The sequence below is a fragment of the Chroicocephalus ridibundus genome, chromosome 1, assembly GCF_963924245.1.
Source record: "Chroicocephalus ridibundus chromosome 1, bChrRid1.1, whole genome shotgun sequence".
In the NCBI taxonomy this organism is placed as follows: domain Eukaryota; kingdom Metazoa; phylum Chordata; class Aves; order Charadriiformes; family Laridae; genus Chroicocephalus; species Chroicocephalus ridibundus.
Genome location: NC_086284.1, coordinates 203491881 through 203513639, shown reverse-complemented (window position 1 = coordinate 203513639; position 21759 = coordinate 203491881). Strand labels below are relative to the sequence as shown.

Below are 21759 nucleotides of genomic sequence, written 5' to 3'. Positions count from 1 at the left end.
GTCCTTGTGATGGGCTGGAGAAGGCGATGACCTCAGCAGCTCACCAGGCAGGGAGGGGACAGATAATTCGTGTGGACGTGGGAGCCTGGTTCGCTATGACCAGGGGTCACCACACCACAAATCCCACAGCAAGTGGACAGGGCAGAGCTAGGTCGCTCTAGTCCCTAGCGTGCCAGTAACACACCAGCTTGCCAATTCAGAGCATGCCAGGGTGGCCAGTGACAGGTGTCTGTCGTGGCACCTTGCTCGTGATACTTGGGTTCGGCCTTCTCACCAGTGAAACACCATGGCTTGAGGACATGGTATGGACAAGCACTCAGGACAGTCACTGGTGAAGGACTCTGGTCCAGTCACCAAATGAAATCCTTGCTCAGTGGGAGTCTGGGTCTGGAAAGTGGAAGGAGAGGCCAGACCCACAGGAGGTCTGCCAGGCCATCCTGATGTGGCACTTACTCCGAGTCTGAGGTGTCAGCATGTCCTGTTCCCACGTGGAGGTTCATGGCCATGCCGTTGAGCTGGTCTCGAGACTGCTCCCTCCGAGCGTTTTTTACTGTCACCCCCGAGTCTGAGGGAGAGCGGACCCCATCGTTTGTCCCCAGGGAAGTAGTCCTGGATGAGATCGTGGTCTGATTGTAATCTGACAGCTTTTCCCGCAGTCGATTCTTCATATTCTTATCCACCAGCGGGGGAGGGTAGGTAACTTTATTTTTTAAGATGCCTGTTACAGAAAAGGGGGAATAAAGAGAATTTTGAAACGTATCAGTACTTTCATTTATCAAGCTGAACATATCCAAGAAGTGACATTTTATATTTCTTAACCAGACTTCTAGTTTGCCGCTTTTCTTCAAAACCAAAATATTAGACTTCATCAACTACCTTCTAGCTTCCCATGGCATGTCACATGGGCCAGCAGCGTGCCCAGGTGGCCAAGAGGGCCAACAGCATTCTGGCTTGTATCAGGAATAGCGTGGCCAGCAGGAGCAGGGAAGTGATGGTGCCTCTGTACTCGGCACTGGTGAGGCCTCACCTCGAGTGCTGTGTTCAGTTCTGGGCCCCTCTGTACAAGAGGGACATTGAGGTGCTGGAGCGTGTCCGGAGGAGAGCTACCAGGCTGGTGAGGGGTCTGGAGACCAGGTCATATGAGGAGAGGCTGAGGGAGCTGGGCATGTTTAGCTTGGAGAAGAGGAGGCTGAGGGGAGACCTCATTGCCCTCTACAACTACCTGAAAGGAGGTTGTTGAGAGGTGGGGCTTGGCCTCTTCTCCCAGGTGAATAATGACAGGACCAGAGGAAATGGTCTGAAGCTGGGGCAGGGGAGGTTTAGATTAGATATTAGGAAGAATCACTTTACTGCAAGAGTGGTCAGGCACTGGAACAGCCTGCCCAGGGAAGTGGTTGAGTCACCATCCCTAGAGGTATTTAAGAAACATATAGATTTGGCACTTCAGGGCATGCTCTAGTGGCAGAGATTGTAGGGGATTTCTTTGGTGTGCGTATGGTTGGACTCGATGACCTCAAAGGTCCCTTCCAACCATTAAGATTCTACGATTCTATTCTATGATCTGGTTACACAGGTTGAAGACATTTGGAAGGTGCTCTTCCCTGATAGAGCTACCATATGAACTAATTCAGGCTCACTAGCCCCTGGTCTCCCAGTGCAGCTGTGAGGCTGGGTTGGCCATGCTACCTTTCCTCTGCTCCGGCTGCTGGTTATTCTGGTAGGACAGAGGTCTGTTCTCCTTCTGCTGCCCTTCATTCTCCTTGTCCTGGGGCGCTTCGTTGCTGTGGTTCACCTGGTTTTCCCTGTGAAGCTCTACGTTGACCTTGGTCTCGACTTTGAGTTTCTGTTTCCCGCTGGGGTCCTCGCTGTCACTGGCCATTACGCACTCTGTGGGCCAATAGGGTTTCACATGATTGGGAAGGGTATCAACTGCAATGCAAAAAAACACTAGCTCGAAAACCACTTTTGATAGGTTTTCTCAACCGCTGCCCAGCCAGTCCGGTTCCCTGTGGATGAGGAGGGGTTGTGTGTGAAACCAGAGCAATGCTTCAGATGATCCTTGCTGGACGGCACTGCCCTCGGGGTGCAGCAACACCCACAAAACACGCCCTGATGGGATGGCAGGGTGTCCAAACCCTTCCCAGAGCAAGATCACTGGCTCCATTACAGAGACATGTGAGTCAAACCTGCTCTCTCAGCTCTGCAGGACTGGTGATCCCACCAGCTCCCCGGGGATGCTGGCTTCTGAGGGTTGGGGGCACCTGAGGCACCTCGTGCTGTGTCTGTGTAGAGCACCAGCACACAGCCTGGACATTTGTCACTCTAAGCTGACTTATCTTTAGGACAAGATGAACTGTGACAAGAAACGCCTGCACTCTCCCACACAGTACTGCTATCAATGGCCAATGGTCTCACACGCCTTAGGTCCACGACCTCCCCAACCCCACTAAATCCGTATGCCTGTATTGCATGAAGACAGGCGGGTATTTCTTCCCCCTGCCCTCAAAATAACCAGCTCCTTCCTCCTCTTCCTCTTCCTTCATATGAGACTTTCCTGGCTGCATAGCACCTGCCTGCAAACCCCACTGCCTGTTGCCTGTCTGAGAACCCTAAGGCTCCAACATCCTTTTACTTGCACTCAGTCACCCCTGTGAACGAGCCCTTGGGAGGAAGAAAAAGCAAGGCACGGTGGTAGGAATGCTGTCCCAATTGTATTGCTTGTCTGGAAAAATTGTCCCATCTACTCTAAAGCTATTTTAAAGAAGGGAATAAGCCCATTGCTCTCCCCTCACACCCGGAGTACCTTTGGGTGTGCTGTGGAGCGGGCCACGTTCGTTATTTTTGGAAGTGGACGTGTTCCACTTTTTCTCCGTCTCGAGCCCATCTTCCTCGCTGTCTGATGAATGGGAGGAGGCGTAAGAGCTGCTGTGTTCATCGAGGGACAGTTCGCTGTCGGAGTCTGAATCGTGCTCTACAAATGCAGAAAGGGGAAACACAGCGATGAGAGTGCAGACAGGAGTTGAACAAATCTATGTGACAAACGCACAAGGAGAAAGGAAAGACAGGCATCTGATTCAGGCCGTGCCAGGGATGAGCTCTTACATCCATAAGTGTACACAGGATTAATTCCGAAGGACTGTGGCATCCATCTAAGTAATTATGGGAAGCACAACTGCTTGGCTCAGCTAGGAGGCAGGACCTTTTACGAGCATGGGAGGTGCAGAACAGAACAGGGACACTTTTTACCCTAGTCAATATGCAGAACAGTAACTCCACAGTATCTCACTCAACACAACACAAGGGCAAACCATGGTACCTAGAAATATCAAGGATCTGCAAATGCACTCTTAAAAACTGCCACAAGGCAACAAAATTTAACATCAAGACCCCAAACGAAAGGAAGTCAGGCAAGAGACTCTTTTCATTTTCTTGTACAAAACACATAGCAGTAAAAGAGGATATGCCTCAAGGTCTCAAACGTTAAAAGATCTCCAATTAAAAATCAAAAGCAATGGTACATAATTCGTGAGAAAGAAAGGGGACACCAGAAACTGTCAACAGCTGTGACAGCTGTCAGATTAAAACTGAACCATCACAAGCAGCAGATATATGATATTTCCATTCTGGGATTCCCTAGTAAAGCAGCCATTGCATAGCTCATTAAGCCAAGAGCATAACGAGAATCAAACACATCGAGTTAGACTAACTATTCTTCCTATTATAGAAGCCTTTGAAAAAACTGCTGAGAAGGAAAAGATGCACAACAAGGTCAAAGCATTTAGAAGTAATTCTTACCATTGGATTTTGATGGATTCCTATGAAAAATGGAGGAATCCGCTTCAGTCTGACCAGCCCTTGCTTGACTTGAGGATCCACTGAGCTTATGAGCAGCCTCATCCCTTAGAGAATAAAAACAGGGGACAACTTTCTTGGTCACTTTACTGTTCTAAGCAACAAGGCAGACATGCAGATGAGATTCTTCTGGTCAAACGCAGACAGCTGCAGTGGCCGCCAGCCAGCCCGTGCGTGATTGTCAACGTGGTCACTTTTACAGCAAGACATAAGTTACCCTAATGTAGCTGTCTGCCTTTGGCCACGTGAATCGCACTCTGAAAAAGCCTGAAGTTAATAAGCTAAACCCCGCTCCTTGAGACACGACTGAATTTTAACAGGCAAGCAGCACAGCCCACATAGTTAACCTAAGAGCTATGTTAACCACCGCACTGTTGGAACCCCCCACCGAAGACGCATGCAAAAGAAAATGCATGGAAGAAAATGACAGTCACACAAACCAGACCTGTTAAGACATAAAACAAGTAGCATTTGAACCAAAACATTTCTGTTTTCCACAAGCGCAATGAAAAGGGAAAGGCAAGCACCTGAAAGCCATGCACCTGCCACCTGATTACCTGAGAATATAAGCAAGGTAGCTATTGTGGCTCTTGGCTGACCTGACGGTGCTTTCTAGGGAGACTGTGGATTCCCCAATAGTTGTGCGATACATATTTGGCTCTTCTATGTATGTGTTGTTACAGTTCAGAGATCGCTGAAAGAAAAGAAAAAGACAAAGCAATAGTGAATGATCCTACCAAAACCCCACATTACCCACATGTGCATTAAAAGTCTTGAAGGAACCCAGTGGTTTTTGATGTCGAGGAAAAAAAAAATTGTTTCCTCTCAAAAGTTGTAATTAAAACAGTAATCAAAACTTTTGAGAGAGGCCATCAATAATCTTTGTACAAATCAGTGAAATCAATCAGACATTCACTTAACTACGGACAAGCCACCTTTAAGTGTATTTAAGTAACTTCTACCAGCAAGGGGATGTTTTTTCCCCAGTGTTTTTTTCCTTACAGTTAATAGCGTAGCTCTTGTAGCCGTGGAATCATCCGGAAGAGGCTTCTTTCCAGTTAAAGTGTTCTTCAAGTGCTTCCTGACTTCTTTGTTAAATACGCAGTGGAAGAAGAAAATGAACAGCCCCTGGATCATTTTAGAGAGAGGAAGAATAAATCTAAATGATTCATTACTACCAAACTGCAAATACAAATAGATATTAGAGAACAGCCCTTTTGAAATAACCCCTGAATTCTAGTTCGTAGTCCACAATTTCAGTAGCAATAACTATTTTCTGTCTTTGACTGAAATGGCGTTGATTGATCTCCTAGGACTTCCTTCATAATTTGGTTCCATGTTCAAATGTGCATAATGGGCCTGGGAAAACATACACCATGATGTGTTCCTCCAGGATTTGCACAGCAGAGCTTGTGGTAGGTGACACCCTCCCTCGTTGTTTGGGAGGAGACGTTCTTCTCAAAATACCTAATGGGGACCTCAGTGTCCCGCTGGAAGACGCTGCAGGGGTCTTTCAGGACGTTTCAGGGTTGCACTTGCATTAAGATTTTAGAGCGTTTACACCGATGATGAGACAAAATCAATAGCAGCACATAAAAAATATCATAGCCTTTAGTGAAAACCTCTGGAAATGGGGAACTTCTGTGATAGGTGTTCTTAATACTGTTGCTTAGAGAACTTTAGAAAGCTTTGTGAAACGTGGAGAGATAATGGGGTTAGAGAGGTCCCAACTTTTGCCCCATACGTTCCTCGGTTCAGCAGTACCTCCTGGTGGGACAATCATTGAAATCCTCAGGGCTGGGCAGTTGTTGGCTGCCAGGAACACACATTCGCAGCTTTCGCTGGGGGCAGGGAGCACACACGTGTGTGCTTCAGATGTATTTGCTCTGAGGGAATTCATGCAGCTGCCAAATTGTTATCAATTTTGGTTGGAGATATAGTATGTAGAAGCCAATCACTCATGAATTTGCAGCTGTACCAACATCACAAGATGCCTGCATTTCATGATTTCAGCCAAAGCAATTGACTTAGAGAAACTTTGAACTTCAAGCTCACTTTCTAAACATTCAATCAAATGCGATCTTAGCTGGCATTAGCACTTTGGGATTATTCATTAATAAAACTCACATAAATGTCTCTCTAAAAATACAAGTTCAAAGAAGGCAATGACGTGAAATGCCACATACATTGTGCCTCTCTGGGCAAGTCTGGAGAATTCCAGCTACTGAACTTCCTTCCTTTCAACAGGCTTGTATTTAATTTAATTTTATTTTAGGCTGGTGGAAGCCTCGTTTTACAGCCTGAGTAGGTGTATTTATGTAAGAGCGCACCAGCTGCAGTGGCAAAATAACCTTTCTCCAGGCTGGCCTGTCTGGGGTGCTTCCAGGGCACGGACAGTCATCTCTGGAGGAGACCCATTGGACTTCTTTTTCTCTTTGGTTGCGATTTGTGGCTGTTGTGCTGCAGCTGACAAGAGTGGCCTGCTTGCAGTAGCTGTTTTAATATTGCAGGCACTTGCCATGGCAGTTACTGCCATCCTTGGTCACATTCAAGTTGTGACCAACATGAAGCTTCATGACTTCTTCTGTGCCAGGTCTCCTACAAATAACTATGTTCTGCGTCTTTAATCAAAAAGTGTGCACACTAGGACAGGCAACCTAGTAAATCCCTAATGCAATGAGTTGTATTTGAAAATCATTATTTGGCTCATTTCCTTAAACAGTAATTTAATTTGTGGAAGCCTTGAACTTGGAGGCATCCACTCTGGGTGAAAGAAAACAATCTCTTATTTGCCGTAGCAAACGGATCAACTGGTAACAATGAGCAGGCAGAAGACGGTAACAAAGATCTTTGTCTCTAGAAAGACAGGGGTGTAATTGCCTTCTGTTATTTATCTGTCACAATAGGTTACAATAGTAGAGCACTTTAGAATGGCTAAAAGTGAGAGATGAGAATACTCAAAGTTATGGTTTTGCTGAAAATAACCCTCTCTTTCAGAAAAGAGAGCAAAAATAGTACTTGACATCTCTGTTCTCCTTAAGTCGGCTCATGTTTAGGTGGTTTTTGGGGTGCAACAGTGTGCTCACCAAGGTCTGCCATGGACAAGACGCCATCCAACTTACCTGCAGGCAGCTGAAAATGGCAAAGAGATAGTGAAACGTCATGACGTCGCTGTTCACCGCCATCAGTCCCAGCAGCCACGTGGCGCTGATGAGCAGCAAGAGCAGGAACGCCGTCCGCAGCACGGAGCTGTAAAGCAAAAACAGACAGGCATTTGCAGTGATATAAGAGAACAGCCCAACTTCTCCGCACGGGCAAGTGCCACGTGCCCAAGGATTCACCCCCTGGAAAGGACCTTTGGGAAAATTAGAGTGTTCACCACTCCCAGTTCCCAACTCTCCCGTTGCACTACTCAATGACTTAGCACATTCAGGTAAAAAAAAAGGTATTTTCTTTTCAAGTTCGTTTCCAAGGTTTTCTTCAAACAAACCAGGCTGTTCGCCAAGCCCATGCTGTTCAGCCTTGTTGACTCTGAGGAAGAGATCTGGGCAGTAAATGGCCACGTCCGTCTCATTTCTGTTTGTCAAGTTCACTCTCACATTCCTTCTCAACATTACAGCCCAAGGGTTTGGATCGAGAGTACTCAGGGGAATATCTGTTTGCTTAAAAACATTACTTCCACAGACACTTTGAAAAGATGGTCATAGTTCTAGTGGCAAAAGTTTTGTATTACAAGTGAAATAGCTGCCATTAAGTAGCAATTATACTCCATTTGTTTAGGGAGATTTAAAAAAGAAATGTAAAAAAAAATTACCCAACAGCCAGGGATGAATAAATAGCTAGAAGAAGCCTTTTGAAATCTCATACAGCTACCTATTTGGAAAAAAAAGGGGCTGTCTTGCCACTAGCTAATCACGTTTCAGTTCACAGGTAAATTCTGAGCTTTGGGCAAAACAGACGTTAATGGGAACAGGCTGCCACAGCAGCTCGGGAAGGCGGCAGGTTGCAGCTTGTGAGGCTTTCTGCTCATCCCAAGGGGTGCGGGATGGGGGGAGGCTGGTCCTCAGCACGGAAACCTCAATGGGTCTCTGCCACGACGTGGCCGGTCACCCGGCCCATTCGTGAGGGGAGACCCTTCTGAGCCATGGGCGAGCATGGGGAGACCCAGAACTATGTCTCCTCGGGTGGAGGTGAAGTGACAGTGCAGTAGGGAGTGTGATGAGAGGTCTGGAAGGACTGTAATGATACCGTCTGGGGACCAGACCCTTCCCTCTCTCCTCCCTTCTCCTGCCTACGCTTGGTGGTGGTGCAGAGCACCATGGTGGAGGTTTTATAGAGCCTCCAAGGGAACCCCAGGAGTAGGTGCTGGTTAAGCAGCTCCAATCGCCTCTACCAACGCTGACTGACTCCTTCAAATATTTATTTCCCAACCCAACGCTTGCTTTTAGGCAATTCTGTCCCTTTATTATTCCTGGCCAGAACTTTGTCTACAGGTTTTTGAACCCAAACTTACACAACTCCAGTTTTTTCAAATGAACGTTGCCTTCGTCTGCACGATGCTTTCATTGCCAGTATAAAGATGACAGTGTTTATCTGAAAGGGAAATTGAAATAACAGCATGGATTCTTTCTATAAAGTTGTTAGGGCTCAGTTTTCAATGACAGTGCAATTTTTATCCTAAAACGGTTTGTGGTGCCAAGAATATTTTTCCTTCAATTTACACGTCTCAAAGTTCCAAGATTCATCTTGTTTCAAGCCAACATAGTTAAGAACATTCTGGGACTTGATCTGGATGAAACCCAGTGAGACAGCCCTATGCAAAGAGGCTCGAGTGAAACACAAAAACTCAGGAATGGCTGTCCTTGTCCAGACCAGAGTTCACTCAGCCCAGCATCTTGTTTCAGCTGGGCCAAAGCAAAATGTAATAACAGAGCACGCATATAGCGACAACTCCTCTGAATACTCCTCCAGCCTCCACTGATTTCCAGAGCTGGGATGTACTTGGGTGGGTGGTGCGTTTGTACTTAATCATCCATTATGAATATCGATGCTGGGAATTTGTCCAGTTACTTTCTGAAACCATGCAGAGCTTTACCACCACCATTGTCTTGGTCCTGTGAGTTTCTATCTTAACTCCTTGCAGAGCAACGATGTAGCTCGTCCTGTTTGTTCTGAATCTGCTGCTTCCTACTATGAACTGTCTTGGAAAAGACACTCAACGGTTGGCTCCATGGCCATATTCTCTTGGCCACCATGCTATTACAAGCTCCTCCCCACCCCCTTCTCTGCAGCTTTCTCTTCTCTAGGCTGAAGGCTCCTCGTCCACTTAGTTGCTCCTCCAGCAGGGGCTGTCCCATGTCTCTGATGACTAGTGACCCAAATCTACACCACTTCCAGGTCTACTTCATACTTTTTGAGATGAAGAAACCAGACTTGGTATTCAAGATAGTCATACCATGGATATGTATCTTCTGTTGCTCTGTTACTGAGGGATGTTTTAAGGGAGAAGTTAAACACCAGCCAATTCTTTTAAATTCCTGAAATGGGAATTATTTAATATTCCTTCAGGACTTCTGGATGAAGGGACTTCTTATGGCTCATCAATCAACCCTTCCAACACGGAACAAAGCGAACAGGAAAAAATAAACAGGTGTCTGGCCATACAGCCATTGCTCCACAAGCAATCTCTGCACTGGCAAGCAGTCCTCTGATTTACAGGAATTTAGCTCATGTCTTATCTGTTTAAGCAACAGAAGCAAGCTTGAGTACACCAGCTTCAAATGTAAAGAATACAGTTGCTTCACATTACGACCACTGGTTGACAAAACACAAAAGAACGGGTAGCAGTAAGGAAGAGACAGCTCAGGACGCCAATGCCACCATACTTACAACTACAACAATTACGATGGGCCCAGCAAAACTCCAGATAAGGGTGTCATGAACAGACAACCAGCAGAAATCAGGGTTCCCATAGCCTTGTGGATCCAGACCAACAGCAAGCCCTGGGTCACAAAATGGAGAGAAAGTATATCAGAAAGGTGCTGTTGAGATTTCCTATATAACCAGGAACATTTTCAAATCACCGTCTGACAAACAAAATGATAATGGCAAAATGTGTTCGATAGGACAGTCCGGGAAGTCAAAATCAAGGCAAATACTGAAATAAAACTTCTGTGAATCAAAACCTTTACGCTGGTCACTCCATATCAAATGATACTATGAGTTTTGCCTACCAGAACAAAGTTCAGCTGCATAAAACCAACAATAAAGGCAAGTCCCAAATTAATTCTGTTTCAGCACAGTTTTATAGTCAAACTCACACAGTGTGATGAAGCCTTGAGGGTGAGTGACATGTTGAGGAATTTCAATAAGCCTATGCAGCAGAATGACATGAATCATAACTGAGGAGATGTCTACACTACAAAAAAAGTGCATTCTTAACTGCCGTGAGCTTGCTGTCACTAAAATAACACCAGAGACAAAGGAACCTGGGAACTCCAGGGAGTTAACCGCTTGAGCTCAGGTGGGATTCATTTGAGCTGCCATCCCAGGTACCTCACCTTGCTTTCAGCGCTGTTTGAAATGGAGCTTGCTAATGCCCCCAAGGCAATTGAGTTAAGAACACACCTTTTATTGTTTTATTTTTCAAAGCCTGGACAATTCCAAGGGAGTCTCTGAGTCCAGCCTCCACCTCCTGATTTACAGCGCTTGCCTGACTTGGTGACCTACACCTCGCCCATATGGCGACAGACTGGGATTGCTGCCTTTGACCTGCAAAGTACCGCAGAGGTCTTCCTTCTTCAGGACACAGACATTGATCCCTACGAGGCCTATGGCCAATGACATATGGTAAATGCTAGCAGCATGTTGTCTGGGCATCGGGGGCACCCATGGCGTTGGGCATATGTCCTGACTCAAGGAGGTGGCCAAGGTTGACGGCAGTGCCATCCTCCATAAGGAGGATTCATGTGCATTAATAAACGCCCCCCTTTTTTTTTTTTTTTTAATTGAAGCCTGTGTGCTTTGATGAAAAGACACTGAAAAAGGGAGAGGTAGATGCGTTTCACTCTCACTGCTTAAAGCTGGCCCACAGCCAATACTCACATCTGGTACAAGCCTACGGTCTATGAAAATTAAACTGGCTATTTGGCAAAGCAGTGGATATTGGATCTGTTCTCTCTGAAGTGTGGAATGAGATAGGACTGGTCTCCCTTCCCTGCTCCCATTGGCCCTTCCACCACCCCCTTCTGCAGTTGCCATCCAGAAAGAATTAGCCATAAATGATTAAGGGACCATAAAATATTTTATACAGATGTAATTCTATAGACACAGCCTGTTTCCCAGGACTTGATTTCCCCATTAGTGGGACTTCAACTACATTTTGACCAAACATCTGGCTCTAAAAGTAATTGGCAGACAGCAACATTTTTTCACTCTCAAAATCCTACCCTAAAGTCCTTCATTAAACAAATGGGGCGAATTGCAGTCTTCAGGTACGCAGTTCAAATTTTACTGGAGTCAACAATATGTGAAATAACGCTTTACCCAAAGGCAGAATTAAGCCAATGCAATGTAATAGAGAGAGTCATTTTGGCACATCAGTTAAATGCTGCAGCCTGGTCGTCCTGAGCAGACTAAGCGTGTGGGCTGCGTGATAGCTCGCTGGCCTTGGCAGAACCCGGCGCTGGTCCTATGGCTGAGCTGAGCATCCTGCGGGGACCAGCGCCCATCCTGGGAGCCCGTCAGGAGCACGCCGTGAGGAGGTGCTGCTGGAGGGACACGTTTTGAACCTTCTGAGCTCCCGCGGGCTCAGCAGCTGCGCGTGACTCAGGCAATTGCAGGTCAGCTTCACCTGACTCATCGCCTCGCTTAGTATTCACAGCAAATAGCAGATTCAGAAAGTGCCATTTTCTGGGGGATACTGGTCTTAGGGCTACCTAAGAACCTGTTTTAACATGAGCGCTGCAGTCTCCATGGCAAAGCTGTTCCAGCACACACATGCCAGCCGGTTAGCGTGTTGCCACGAAGACATGCAGAACTGGAGGGTTCTTGCTGGGTGCCAAATCCAGCCCTGTGCTCCTGAGGCAAGGAAGTTATAAAATCCCTTTCCTAGATGGCTCAAACTACATTTTAAAATGAGCAAGCTTAAAGTAAATTTAAAACGTTCCACTATCACTCCCCATGGAGGAATATTCCAGATCCGCACTCTTTTGATGGCTGTAAGCCTTCTCCCAACTTCCATCCTACTTTTATTCATTGCAATTTGCTTTTCTATGCTGTGATTAAATGTGGTTCTTCCCTGCTGGAGTGTTCCCTACATAAACATTTTGCTACGTTTTTTCCCCCCCATAAAGGTCAAGGTTCCTTTCTGCAAGTAGCCTGGTCCCATCACAGATGCCTTAGGACCACTATGTCCCAGCTTGAAATGAATGTCTGTTTGAGCATGGAAAATAGAAAAAATAAATAAACATTAAACAGAGCAAAGCCACTGCTACTATAGGTTCTTTTTTTTTTTTTATCAGGATAGCTATGAGAAAGATGAAATGGGTTAGATATTTATCTTTCAAGTAAAACAAAAAAGTCCTTTGGATGTCCAAGACTAAAATCCTTTCCCATATCTAGACTTTTCCACTATTAAGAAACATACACAATCCTTCTCTCATAAGGCAATTTAAAAGAAATTGCATTTAAGATCATGTTATGATGTTGGAACCTTTTTACTGTTCAGATATTAAAATTTAAAATTTATAAAATAAGCTTATTTAAAATATGTACAGTAACAAAGTTTTCCAGGGGTAAAATATCCCATATTGTACTATTTATGATGAAATAATTTTCTCTTCGGATGATTCCTAAACCTGGAAGGGCAAACTAAAGGCTTAGTTTCCTTTACCCTTCATTTCACAAAATCCTCTGACTTCCTCAGTAACAGACTTTTCATTTACGTGAACTGCAAATTCAATAGATTCAGAATTTAAATTACAGGAGACAGCCTGGAAGCGTAACTCAGTTTTAAAAGTGCAAAATAGTTCCATATCACAGAGAACAATATCTAATTAGAAAAATGTAAAAATGGTGTACTTGTAATATTTAGAGCGCATGATACTGCTGTTGAAAAGGTCTGAATTAATTCATAATTCAGGACAGAAACTAAACACGGAACAGAAAATCCTCCACACAAAATTCTTCTGAAGAGTTATGCCTTCTGAAACACAAATTGTTTACTGCTATTTAATGATGATACTTTTCTACCAGACATGAGGCTGCCAACTATGTGATGGCACTTAAACATTCCTAAATACATTGCAGTAGTCCTGTATGTAGTCGTAAAGGTTACACAGGCCTGAAATGCTTTAGAAGTTCAAGGATGATATCTGTTTAAACCGCCAGATATATGTCTAGAGTGGCAGAGCCTTCTGGGCTGTACCTTCCACTGTGTTCTGGATAAATTGAGAGAAGCAGAAATTATGCACAAGGGGATATGGAAAAAACTTACCAGCTCTCTAGAATAAAGCTAACTTGTACTAACCTACGTTATGTTTCTGTATTACGCTTTCTTAAGTCACACAGGGAAAAAACCAACACCCGTATTTTTAAAATTCTAACTTGTTCCACGGTATTTTTCCAAGTGTGTATGAGTGATAGCTATTTGTTTGATCTGATAGCCATCTAAACCTCTGCGGTTGCTGACAGTATGTTGCTATCTGTGAAAATAAATGTAATTGGATAAAAGTTAACTGTCTGCCTCTGATCTGATTTCCCATATGGCAACAGATACATGCTGAAATAGTTGAACCAAAAAAACCTCGCTCCAACTGTTCTGCGAAGCGCATTTCCCAAGGAGCCGTCTGCCTGAATTAAGGCAGCACCATGTGCTCAGGGTAGCACTGGAAATGTCTGGGTGCAAAAATAGGCATAGTGAGGGCGGAGATGGACACGCTCCTGTGGATCACCCTGGAACAGTTTAAAAAGATTACTGCCTCCAGCTTTTCACGACTTTTCCTCAACTGGAAGTTACTGCCTTTGTATCTGAAACGAAGTAAAAGGTTGCTTGAGTATTCCCAGCTCGTTTTTATGCCAAGTAAAACAGAACTGTTGAAATCCCCTTCAGGGAGCATTTACTGCTGGTTGACGGCAGGCAACAGGAATGTCCAGTGGAAGGCAGTAATGCCCCGTGGGCAGCATCGCTGCTGAAGCCACTGCAGCCACCTCCCCAAGAGACCGTGTGTCCACATCCCGAGGCACTAGCACAGGGCAGGAAAATTTCTGAAGGCTACAGGCAAAGTTGTTAAAATGAAAATACCGTTATTCCCAAGCCATGTTATCAAGTCCTGTTTTAATCTAGGTACAATTATGTTTATGTTATTGTAAAACCCTCAGTATCACTTCAACTCGGGCAACAGACATTTGGTACACAGATCTGCCAAATTCAGGCTGACTTTTGCTAGACGTGATTTGGTGTTGCCCTCATTCATGAATACACTGAAGTGATACCAGTAGTTGAGTGCACCCATAGCTGTCTTGGATGTGTCTACTTTCATGAATCTGGCCAGTGAAGATGTCAAGGAAGGGAAACGAAGTGTTTTTGGGGTGGTTGAGGGTACCTGTTATAATGGCAGGAATGCCCCAGCCAACAACGTAGTAGAACCGCATGTGCCCGAAGTTGATGTTCCTCACTTCAATCAGCATCCGGTAGATGTGGAGCTGCTCCACGAACATCCATGCAAAGGTGCTCATGTAGAAATAATGCAGGAGGATGGCAATCACGGTGCACACAAACTGCAGAAGGGAAAGGGCAGGGAAATTAGAGTTGCTCTTCTGAATCACAACCTGGTGAGTCACTGGCTCCTCCATGCAGCTAAAGGCAAGTATAATAAGAAGGCTTTGGCAGAACAAATATACTGCCATTAATTAAGTTTTTCAGAGTTTCAGAAAAGCTGTTAACATTGTAAAAGCCCCCCCTTTTTTTTTTTTTTTAATTATGTGGCTTGTTCTGAGTCTGGTTCAGCTTTACCCTATCAACCCAACATGCTTTTGGTCACTGCTCTTACCCTCCTAGTTCTGTGACTAATTTCTCCATGCATATTTGCTGCACAGGTGAGGCTTTTGGCTATTCTGACCAAATTCCTTGTGCTCACAGGAAGGGCAGGGATGGCAGAGCTCCTGGCTCTTTCTCCTGGAGCAAAGCAGGAGGTGGGGATGCCCCTAGGGAGGCTGCGGACCCCCTGCCCTACCTCGTGAATGAGTCGTGCCTGCACAATGCCGCTCCAGGGAATTGAGCCACAGCATGTTTAACTTCACCAGCTAAACTGGTCTCACTGCAAAGCCAACAAATTGCTCCTGAGAATGGCCACCCTCAGCCTTGTACTGACTTGGTGTCTCCCATTTCCACATCGAGGGCCATCTGATAGGGTTTTTGTGCTACTTCACTCCTTCCAGGGAAAGAGATAGCTTTCTTTCCAAGGAAGTGTGCTAGTTTTGTACAGTTTTGTTTTCTCTTAAAGTAGACACTGTTTTGTGCCTGATACTAGTAGATAAAGAAGTACAAAGAAACTCTCCTTATGTTTGGCAGAGGAGAGGTGTGAGACAGATCTTAGGTCTTCAGTTTAGGACCAGGCGCTGAAGAAGTCCTTCTTGCTCTGAAAAACTTCACTTCTGTGGACAGAAATCCATGCAGCTTCAACCCACGAAAAGAGAACATGCTGCACATGAGTAACAGATGATCTATAGACCTTAACCAAAGAAATCCAGCCTTTCTCTGAGGACTTACCAGTTAAATGAAATGTCTGTCTCATAAACAGGCAAAATTTGACATGATCCTATGATCTAGCATAAGATCAGCAGACCATTTTGCCCCTATGTGACTGTGTCATAGGTCTGAAAAAGTCTGTTCCATCTACAGGCCCTTTTCTGGGACTCTTTTTTAAAAAAAATTGAAAAGCATGGATGGATCTATGGGGTAAGGCAGTGGCCATCTCTTTTGTCCTTGCAGCTCTGCCCTTCACTGATGAAACCTGCAGACCTTGTACATCTATACTTCAACAAGTCACGGAGGACGCCTGGCCATTATCATTGGACTAAAATGATGCAGCCAGAAGTAAATCACCACCTACTCCACAGATCAACCTTTTACCTGATGCCAAAATCAGAGTATTTGACTACAAAGTGGGAGAGTGGCTTCTAGGTTCTACCCGGCTTGAGCAGGGGGGGTTAACCCCCTTCTTGTCCACTACAGAAAACCGCCCTAACCACCAGGCTGCAGGATATTCTGGGTCCAGAAATGCTCGGCTCTACCCTCCTCTTGAGGCTGTGCTACTTGCAGTCAGACACAGAAGCTAGTGCTGGCTAGGTAGTTCATGCCTTCGTCTGGCAACAAGAGGATGTGGAGCTTCTAGACCCAGGTCTGGATTTGGCTTTTATCCTACGTCAGCGGTACAAGGTGGACCACTCAGCTCTGCCAGGCCAAGAGCAGCAAAAATGAAGGACCTGCTGAAACTAAAGAGACCGAGTCCTTAGTGTGACTAGGATAAACAGCTACAGTGGGCAAACTAGTAGCTGAAGTCATCTTTGGGACCAAATGGCCACCTTGAAACCTCTGACCCTCATAGACTTCCATTTCTGTAATATCTGCTAACCAGCTTTCCTTCCCAACTTTGCAGTTTGATGGGTGAAAACAGGAACGACCGCGAGCATCGGACACCTGAACTGAAATATTGCAATTAACCTTCCCCTTTCGGAAGCAAAGCAAAGGATTTCACTAAGGATCTGTTGATAAGCTTGAATTAAGAGCACTTCGTGTAACCGTTCAATTTTTGTTTCACAATGTTTTACGTTGTGTTCTGCATCCTTTTGTTCCCGTGCAGCACTGAGCCTGATTTCAGATTTTGGCATGACTTTTTAGTGTTTTTTCATGGTATAATGCTCAGAAACCTAAGTTTCCCTGTTTAACTTCGCTGAGTGAAGGAATCTTACAAAGACCGCCAACTTTCTGGATTCACTTACTGCATCAGCTTTATTATAACACCAAGTGTTATTGAAAATGTTACCCACCAAATAAAAGACCTTTCTTCCCTCTATGTAAGCAGGGCTTTTTTTGTTCCTACTGGCACACGCACATGAGTAGACTGCTGCCCTGAACATTACCTTTTTCAGGTAAGAAAAAAAGAAAGAAAATAAATCACTTTCTATCAATAGTGCAGGGAAAGATTAAAACCTCACCCAGAAATGTGACTGTTAATTTACAGAAACCCATAAAAGCCAGGCTGGGTGCCAAGCAGCGTAGCATTATTTGTGCTCCAGCATTCTTTCCCTCTTTATGTTCATCAGTGCATGACTCGTTAGACAACTCTCATTCCATACAGACAGATGAATAATTGTCTCAAGCAGACATGGCTTACAGCCCTCCTAACTTCTCACATTGACTAGGTAGGCTGTAAGGAGCGGCTTTCTGATGTATGAAATATATTCTGTAACTTAAAGATTTTTGTAAGTGGGCTAAAGGTTTGGGGTGTTTCATTGAGTCCTGGTAACAATACAGGACACGATCAGACCATGAACCCCAAAGCCTGAAAACGAGAAGGAGCAAAAGAGAACAATCTCACTGAGTACAGCCATTAGTGTTTGTGGTATTGCTGTAATGAACTGTTTTACTACTCTTATAAACCTTTTCTTGGTGATTCATGATTCCATGAAAGGGATCTGGAAATGAGGAGCCACCATTTACAGCATAATTCTTGGTAAGATCCTGCAGGGATGTGGGCTTGGTGCCCTGCTTTCCAGTATTCCTGTCGGAGAGCCGGAAGAGTATAAACTCCTCACTAGTGAAATGCAGTGAAAAACTGAATGGTGTGCTCAAGAAGGCACGGGAAAGGTCAAGTTACATGGAGCGCTACGGATCAGTTGGCAAGGTGAGTTCATTTGGGCAAAGCTATTTTAATATGCAAACTCGTATATTATGAAACAAAGACAACATGGGTCACACATGATGTGAGACCATATCCCAGAGGGCAGGTCACTGCAGAAGACCTCACCACAGCGGCGGATAACTGGAGTTCCTGGTGCAGGGGAATATTGGAATGTGGGACTGGAAGCAACACTACCAGCTGGAAAGCTTCACCCAGTTCAACATTCACAACTTTCCAAGAGGTAAAGTGGGGGAAGAAAGCCCAGAAAAAAGGCAACAGAATAACCTGAATCTTAGAAATTTAAGAATTTAAGCAACTTAATTTTATTTAGTTTTCCCAAAGAAATACTATTGGACAGAAGCTTCCTGAGAAGACAATTTTTATAAGAGAGGTCTCTCAAATTTACTAGGAAAAGGTTTTGACAGCACCCAGTTACTGGAAGTTGAAATTAGACAAAATCTGACAGTATATTTAACTGGCATGAGACACTACAACACCTTACACTAGCAGAAGTAAGGGACTCTGACAACACACCAAACCTCTAAGTCAAGGTCAGATTCTAAAAGCATGTTATAGCTCAAATGGATATCAGAATCCAGGGTGACACTTAAGTCTAAAGTTATATACTAAGTGAAGCTACAGGGTCAGGCACAACAGTGTTGTTACCATAACGGTGATGATACCCCACTGAATGTAGGCATTTCCCCCATTTCTGCTGCTTGGACAATGTGGAATCAGCACAGTTAAATTTTTTTTTTTGTGTGTGTGTTTTCATCTCAAGATTGCACTTCCCTCTCAAAATTTAGATTGAAACATGTACAGTGAAAGATTTCCAGAATATAAGTCTTCTTCCGAGCGTTCGGATAATCCCTACACTAACATTTTGAATATTCTTTGTATCTGTTAAGGACGTACTTTTTTATTGCATGTCATCCCCCATCTGTCTACTGACTGGTAAAGGCGACGGAAGCTTGGCAATGCTGGAACCCTCATCTGCTTGTCTCCTACCTGACCGCATGGTAACCGTGACTTTGGAGATGGATGCTACTAAGAATTAGCAGCAATACTACATATAATGCTACGCAGTTAAGATAGCAATGATGTACAGAACATACACACTTCATGTGTGGTGTGTATCTCATTCAGTCCATTCATAGCGTGCGTTTCTTGACAAGCACATTGCTGGAGGTGCCTGCACTAAGCTTTGGCAACAGATACGATGGGCTGAAGCCAACAATCACTGTGGCTGGAAGGCACAAAGCAAAGCGACAGGTTTCCTTCTGGTTCTTGGATGTAGCAAGCCATCCCGTGCCTGGCAAGTGGCTCCTCCAGAACGGCCGTGGTGGATAGGAAACATGCATATTAGCACCTGCACAGTAACACATGGTTGACAACCTACCGGTCAACACCAGGAGCCGTTTGGGCTTCTGAGGTACCTGCTGCAGGAGAAACTGGAGAGCCTCCTACTGAACAGACAAAGCAACACAGAAAACATACTGATGGAAAGGAAGGAAGAAATCAGCATTCAGGGTTCAGTTCCTGCGATAAGCCTTCAACAGTGCTGCGGTCATTTATTCTCTGAAAATAAGATATAGTTCTATCTCCTGGCATTGTTATTCATCATGTAAAACACACAAAAAAAAGATATTAAAAGTCTGATGTTTTCTAGATGACTGATGAGGCCAAGCACAAGTGAAAAAGAAGAGGAAGTGAAACAGATGGGAGCAGGTAAAAGTCGCAATGTGAACATCCTGATTTAAAGCTTGACAACAACTCCGGCAATAAGCACAGAGAAATTCTTACCGGGTTTTCAGTCTGGTTGATTCCAATAAGAAAGACGAGCTCAGAGAAGAAGAGGGCAGCCACAAGGTTTTTGTGGATACTATGCAAGTTGGAACGTAGCGTGCGGATCAGGACCAGCAGTATGAAGGTGATCAGCAAAGCCACCAGTGAGATGGATACGGTTGTGTAAGTGACGATCTTCAGAGGAAGCACCTCCCCATTCTGTAGAAAGACAGATTGACAGGACCTCTGGGAGGTTTTCCTTCCTTTTCCTCCAATCAAATCTACTCCTTGGATTGTCCGTGTTTTTCATTTCTACTGAGCACATGTACAGATTTGCTTTAGGACCAACAGGAGTGGACGATGCCACCTCTTAAGTCACTCAACACATTGAGTGCGTATGGGCAGCACCCAGAGGGTGCACCAACCAGGTAAGAAGCTCCTTTCAGCAGACCCAACGGCGGGGTGCTGTCAGGCACAGGACAATACACTCCTGACACACTGCAACATGGGATCCACCTGCTGACGATGCTCTGAGTCATGCTCAAAGCTTAAGCTCAAGCTCAAAATCCAAACCCTTGAAAACCAAAGCCCTCAAAACTCATGAGCCTGTCATCACCCACCTCTCGTTTTGAAATGTCCATCAGGACGGCAAAGCTGGTTATATGGTTGCACTGGCAAGCGATATGGCTCTGGTTTCTGGAAAACAGCTCACATCCTCTGGAGGACCAGGCACCCATCCCGCCAATCCTGCGGGGGAAAAAAAGGCATTTGCGAGAGCCATCTTCTGATCTCCCCTCGCCTCCTGCTGCTATTGCTCTCTGGGGCAGCTCCTGCTCCACAACCAGAGAGGACTCTAAGTACCAAGACAGAAATATTTATTGCTGTCACCTGCCTGAAAGAATATCATCAACTTAAAAAGCCTTCAGCTGAAGGAGTTTCTGATAGGACAGCTGGCTTTGCTGGCCAAAATTTTGTGGGTTTATAACAATCTGTTTTGAGTTAAAAAATAATAAAATAAAATTTGCTTTTGGGTCAGTGACCACACAAGCAATATGCAGAAGTGATTGTACAGAACAAACTGGCTGTAACAAAGGTGAAAAATACCAAAATCACAGAGAGAGACATATTTTTGAGTCATCCCCGTTTCCCTAGATTTAGACTCTGCTTGTAAAGCTCTTTTGTGAAATAACTTTTCAGCAGCAATATGATTTTGTTATAGCATTCCTCTAAAAAGTATTCCAGAAAAGGTTAAAACCAGTGAATAATATTTCATATCGGAAGACGTCTTGTGTTAACACTGGGGAGGAACTGCTCCCTTAAAAATTCTTTCCTGTGCAGCCTTGGTTAACTCCAGTGACTTCAGAAATTATTTTGTATCAATATTAATGAGCAATAAAAATACTCTTGTAGTTACTGCAAGAGTTTGTAATTAGATATTACAGGAGATCTTTTTCATTCAGTAATAAAATACTCGTTAAACAGTTTTAATATCGCTTTCTCTTAAAAAGTACTAACTCTTAAAAAACTCTTTCATTACATGCAGTTTAGAAGCTGCTTTTTAACTGTGGCTGTAGGAAGACGTAACGCAGACAATACCATTGAAGCTGCCAGCAAATAGCTAATAGATGAATCACTTTAGAGCTAATGAGTTATTCAAGCCCATACGATGTTTAAAAATTTATGAAAAAGAACTTGCCATTCCCTCATAAATTGGCAGAATTATCTGTACACAGCAGTAATTACACTACTTCACACGCAGGCAAATTAAGTAGTTTATTAACAGATTTCTGTTGCCTCTTCGATCCTTTCAACAATACAGTCTCCTGAAGCTTTTGACCAGGAGGCAAATATTTCCTAGGTTAGTTTGCTCTTTTATTTCCAGCACAGGATATTGCCTTTTAATGATTTTTTCCATAGGTTCACTAGAGCTTTTGTGTCATTAGGAAACGAGTAACAGCTATTCCTCTTACCCTGGGCAGACAAGATCACCCTCTCACGATACACCTGGTTTTACAGTTGAAAATTGCATTATATATGTAGTAGCCACAATATTGTGATATCATAACAGGCAGAGTGTGTAGTTACCTCTCAACACACTTACTTTTGTTTTACCCACACTCTTGAAATTTCGTCAACAGGACTGTGCTGTTTCCACAATGCCATAAACCCGACAAAACACTTCTGAGCATATGCAGTTCTTAACATTTTTCACATTTTC

General features: G+C 44.4%; 1 protein-coding gene across 1 annotated transcript in view; it reads right to left on the bottom strand.

Moving 5' to 3' along the window:
- CELSR1 (cadherin EGF LAG seven-pass G-type receptor 1) overlaps positions 1 to 21759 on the bottom strand; it is a 175233-nt gene that overhangs the window by 3729 nt on the left and 149745 nt on the right. The window contains exons 23-34 of the mRNA XM_063323392.1: positions 20162 to 20288; positions 19560 to 19760; positions 14457 to 14631; positions 9742 to 9854; positions 8366 to 8445; positions 6975 to 7101; positions 4855 to 4980; positions 4410 to 4546; positions 3796 to 3899; positions 2804 to 2971; positions 1687 to 1929; positions 454 to 718 (exon numbers count right to left, since the gene is read on the bottom strand). Coding sequence (XP_063179462.1) covers positions 454 to 718; positions 1687 to 1929; positions 2804 to 2971; positions 3796 to 3899; positions 4410 to 4546; positions 4855 to 4980; positions 6975 to 7101; positions 8366 to 8445; positions 9742 to 9854; positions 14457 to 14631; positions 19560 to 19760; positions 20162 to 20288 — 1866 coding nt within the window. The remainder of the gene's footprint in view (positions 1 to 453; positions 719 to 1686; positions 1930 to 2803; positions 2972 to 3795; positions 3900 to 4409; positions 4547 to 4854; positions 4981 to 6974; positions 7102 to 8365; positions 8446 to 9741; positions 9855 to 14456; positions 14632 to 19559; positions 19761 to 20161; positions 20289 to 21759) is intronic.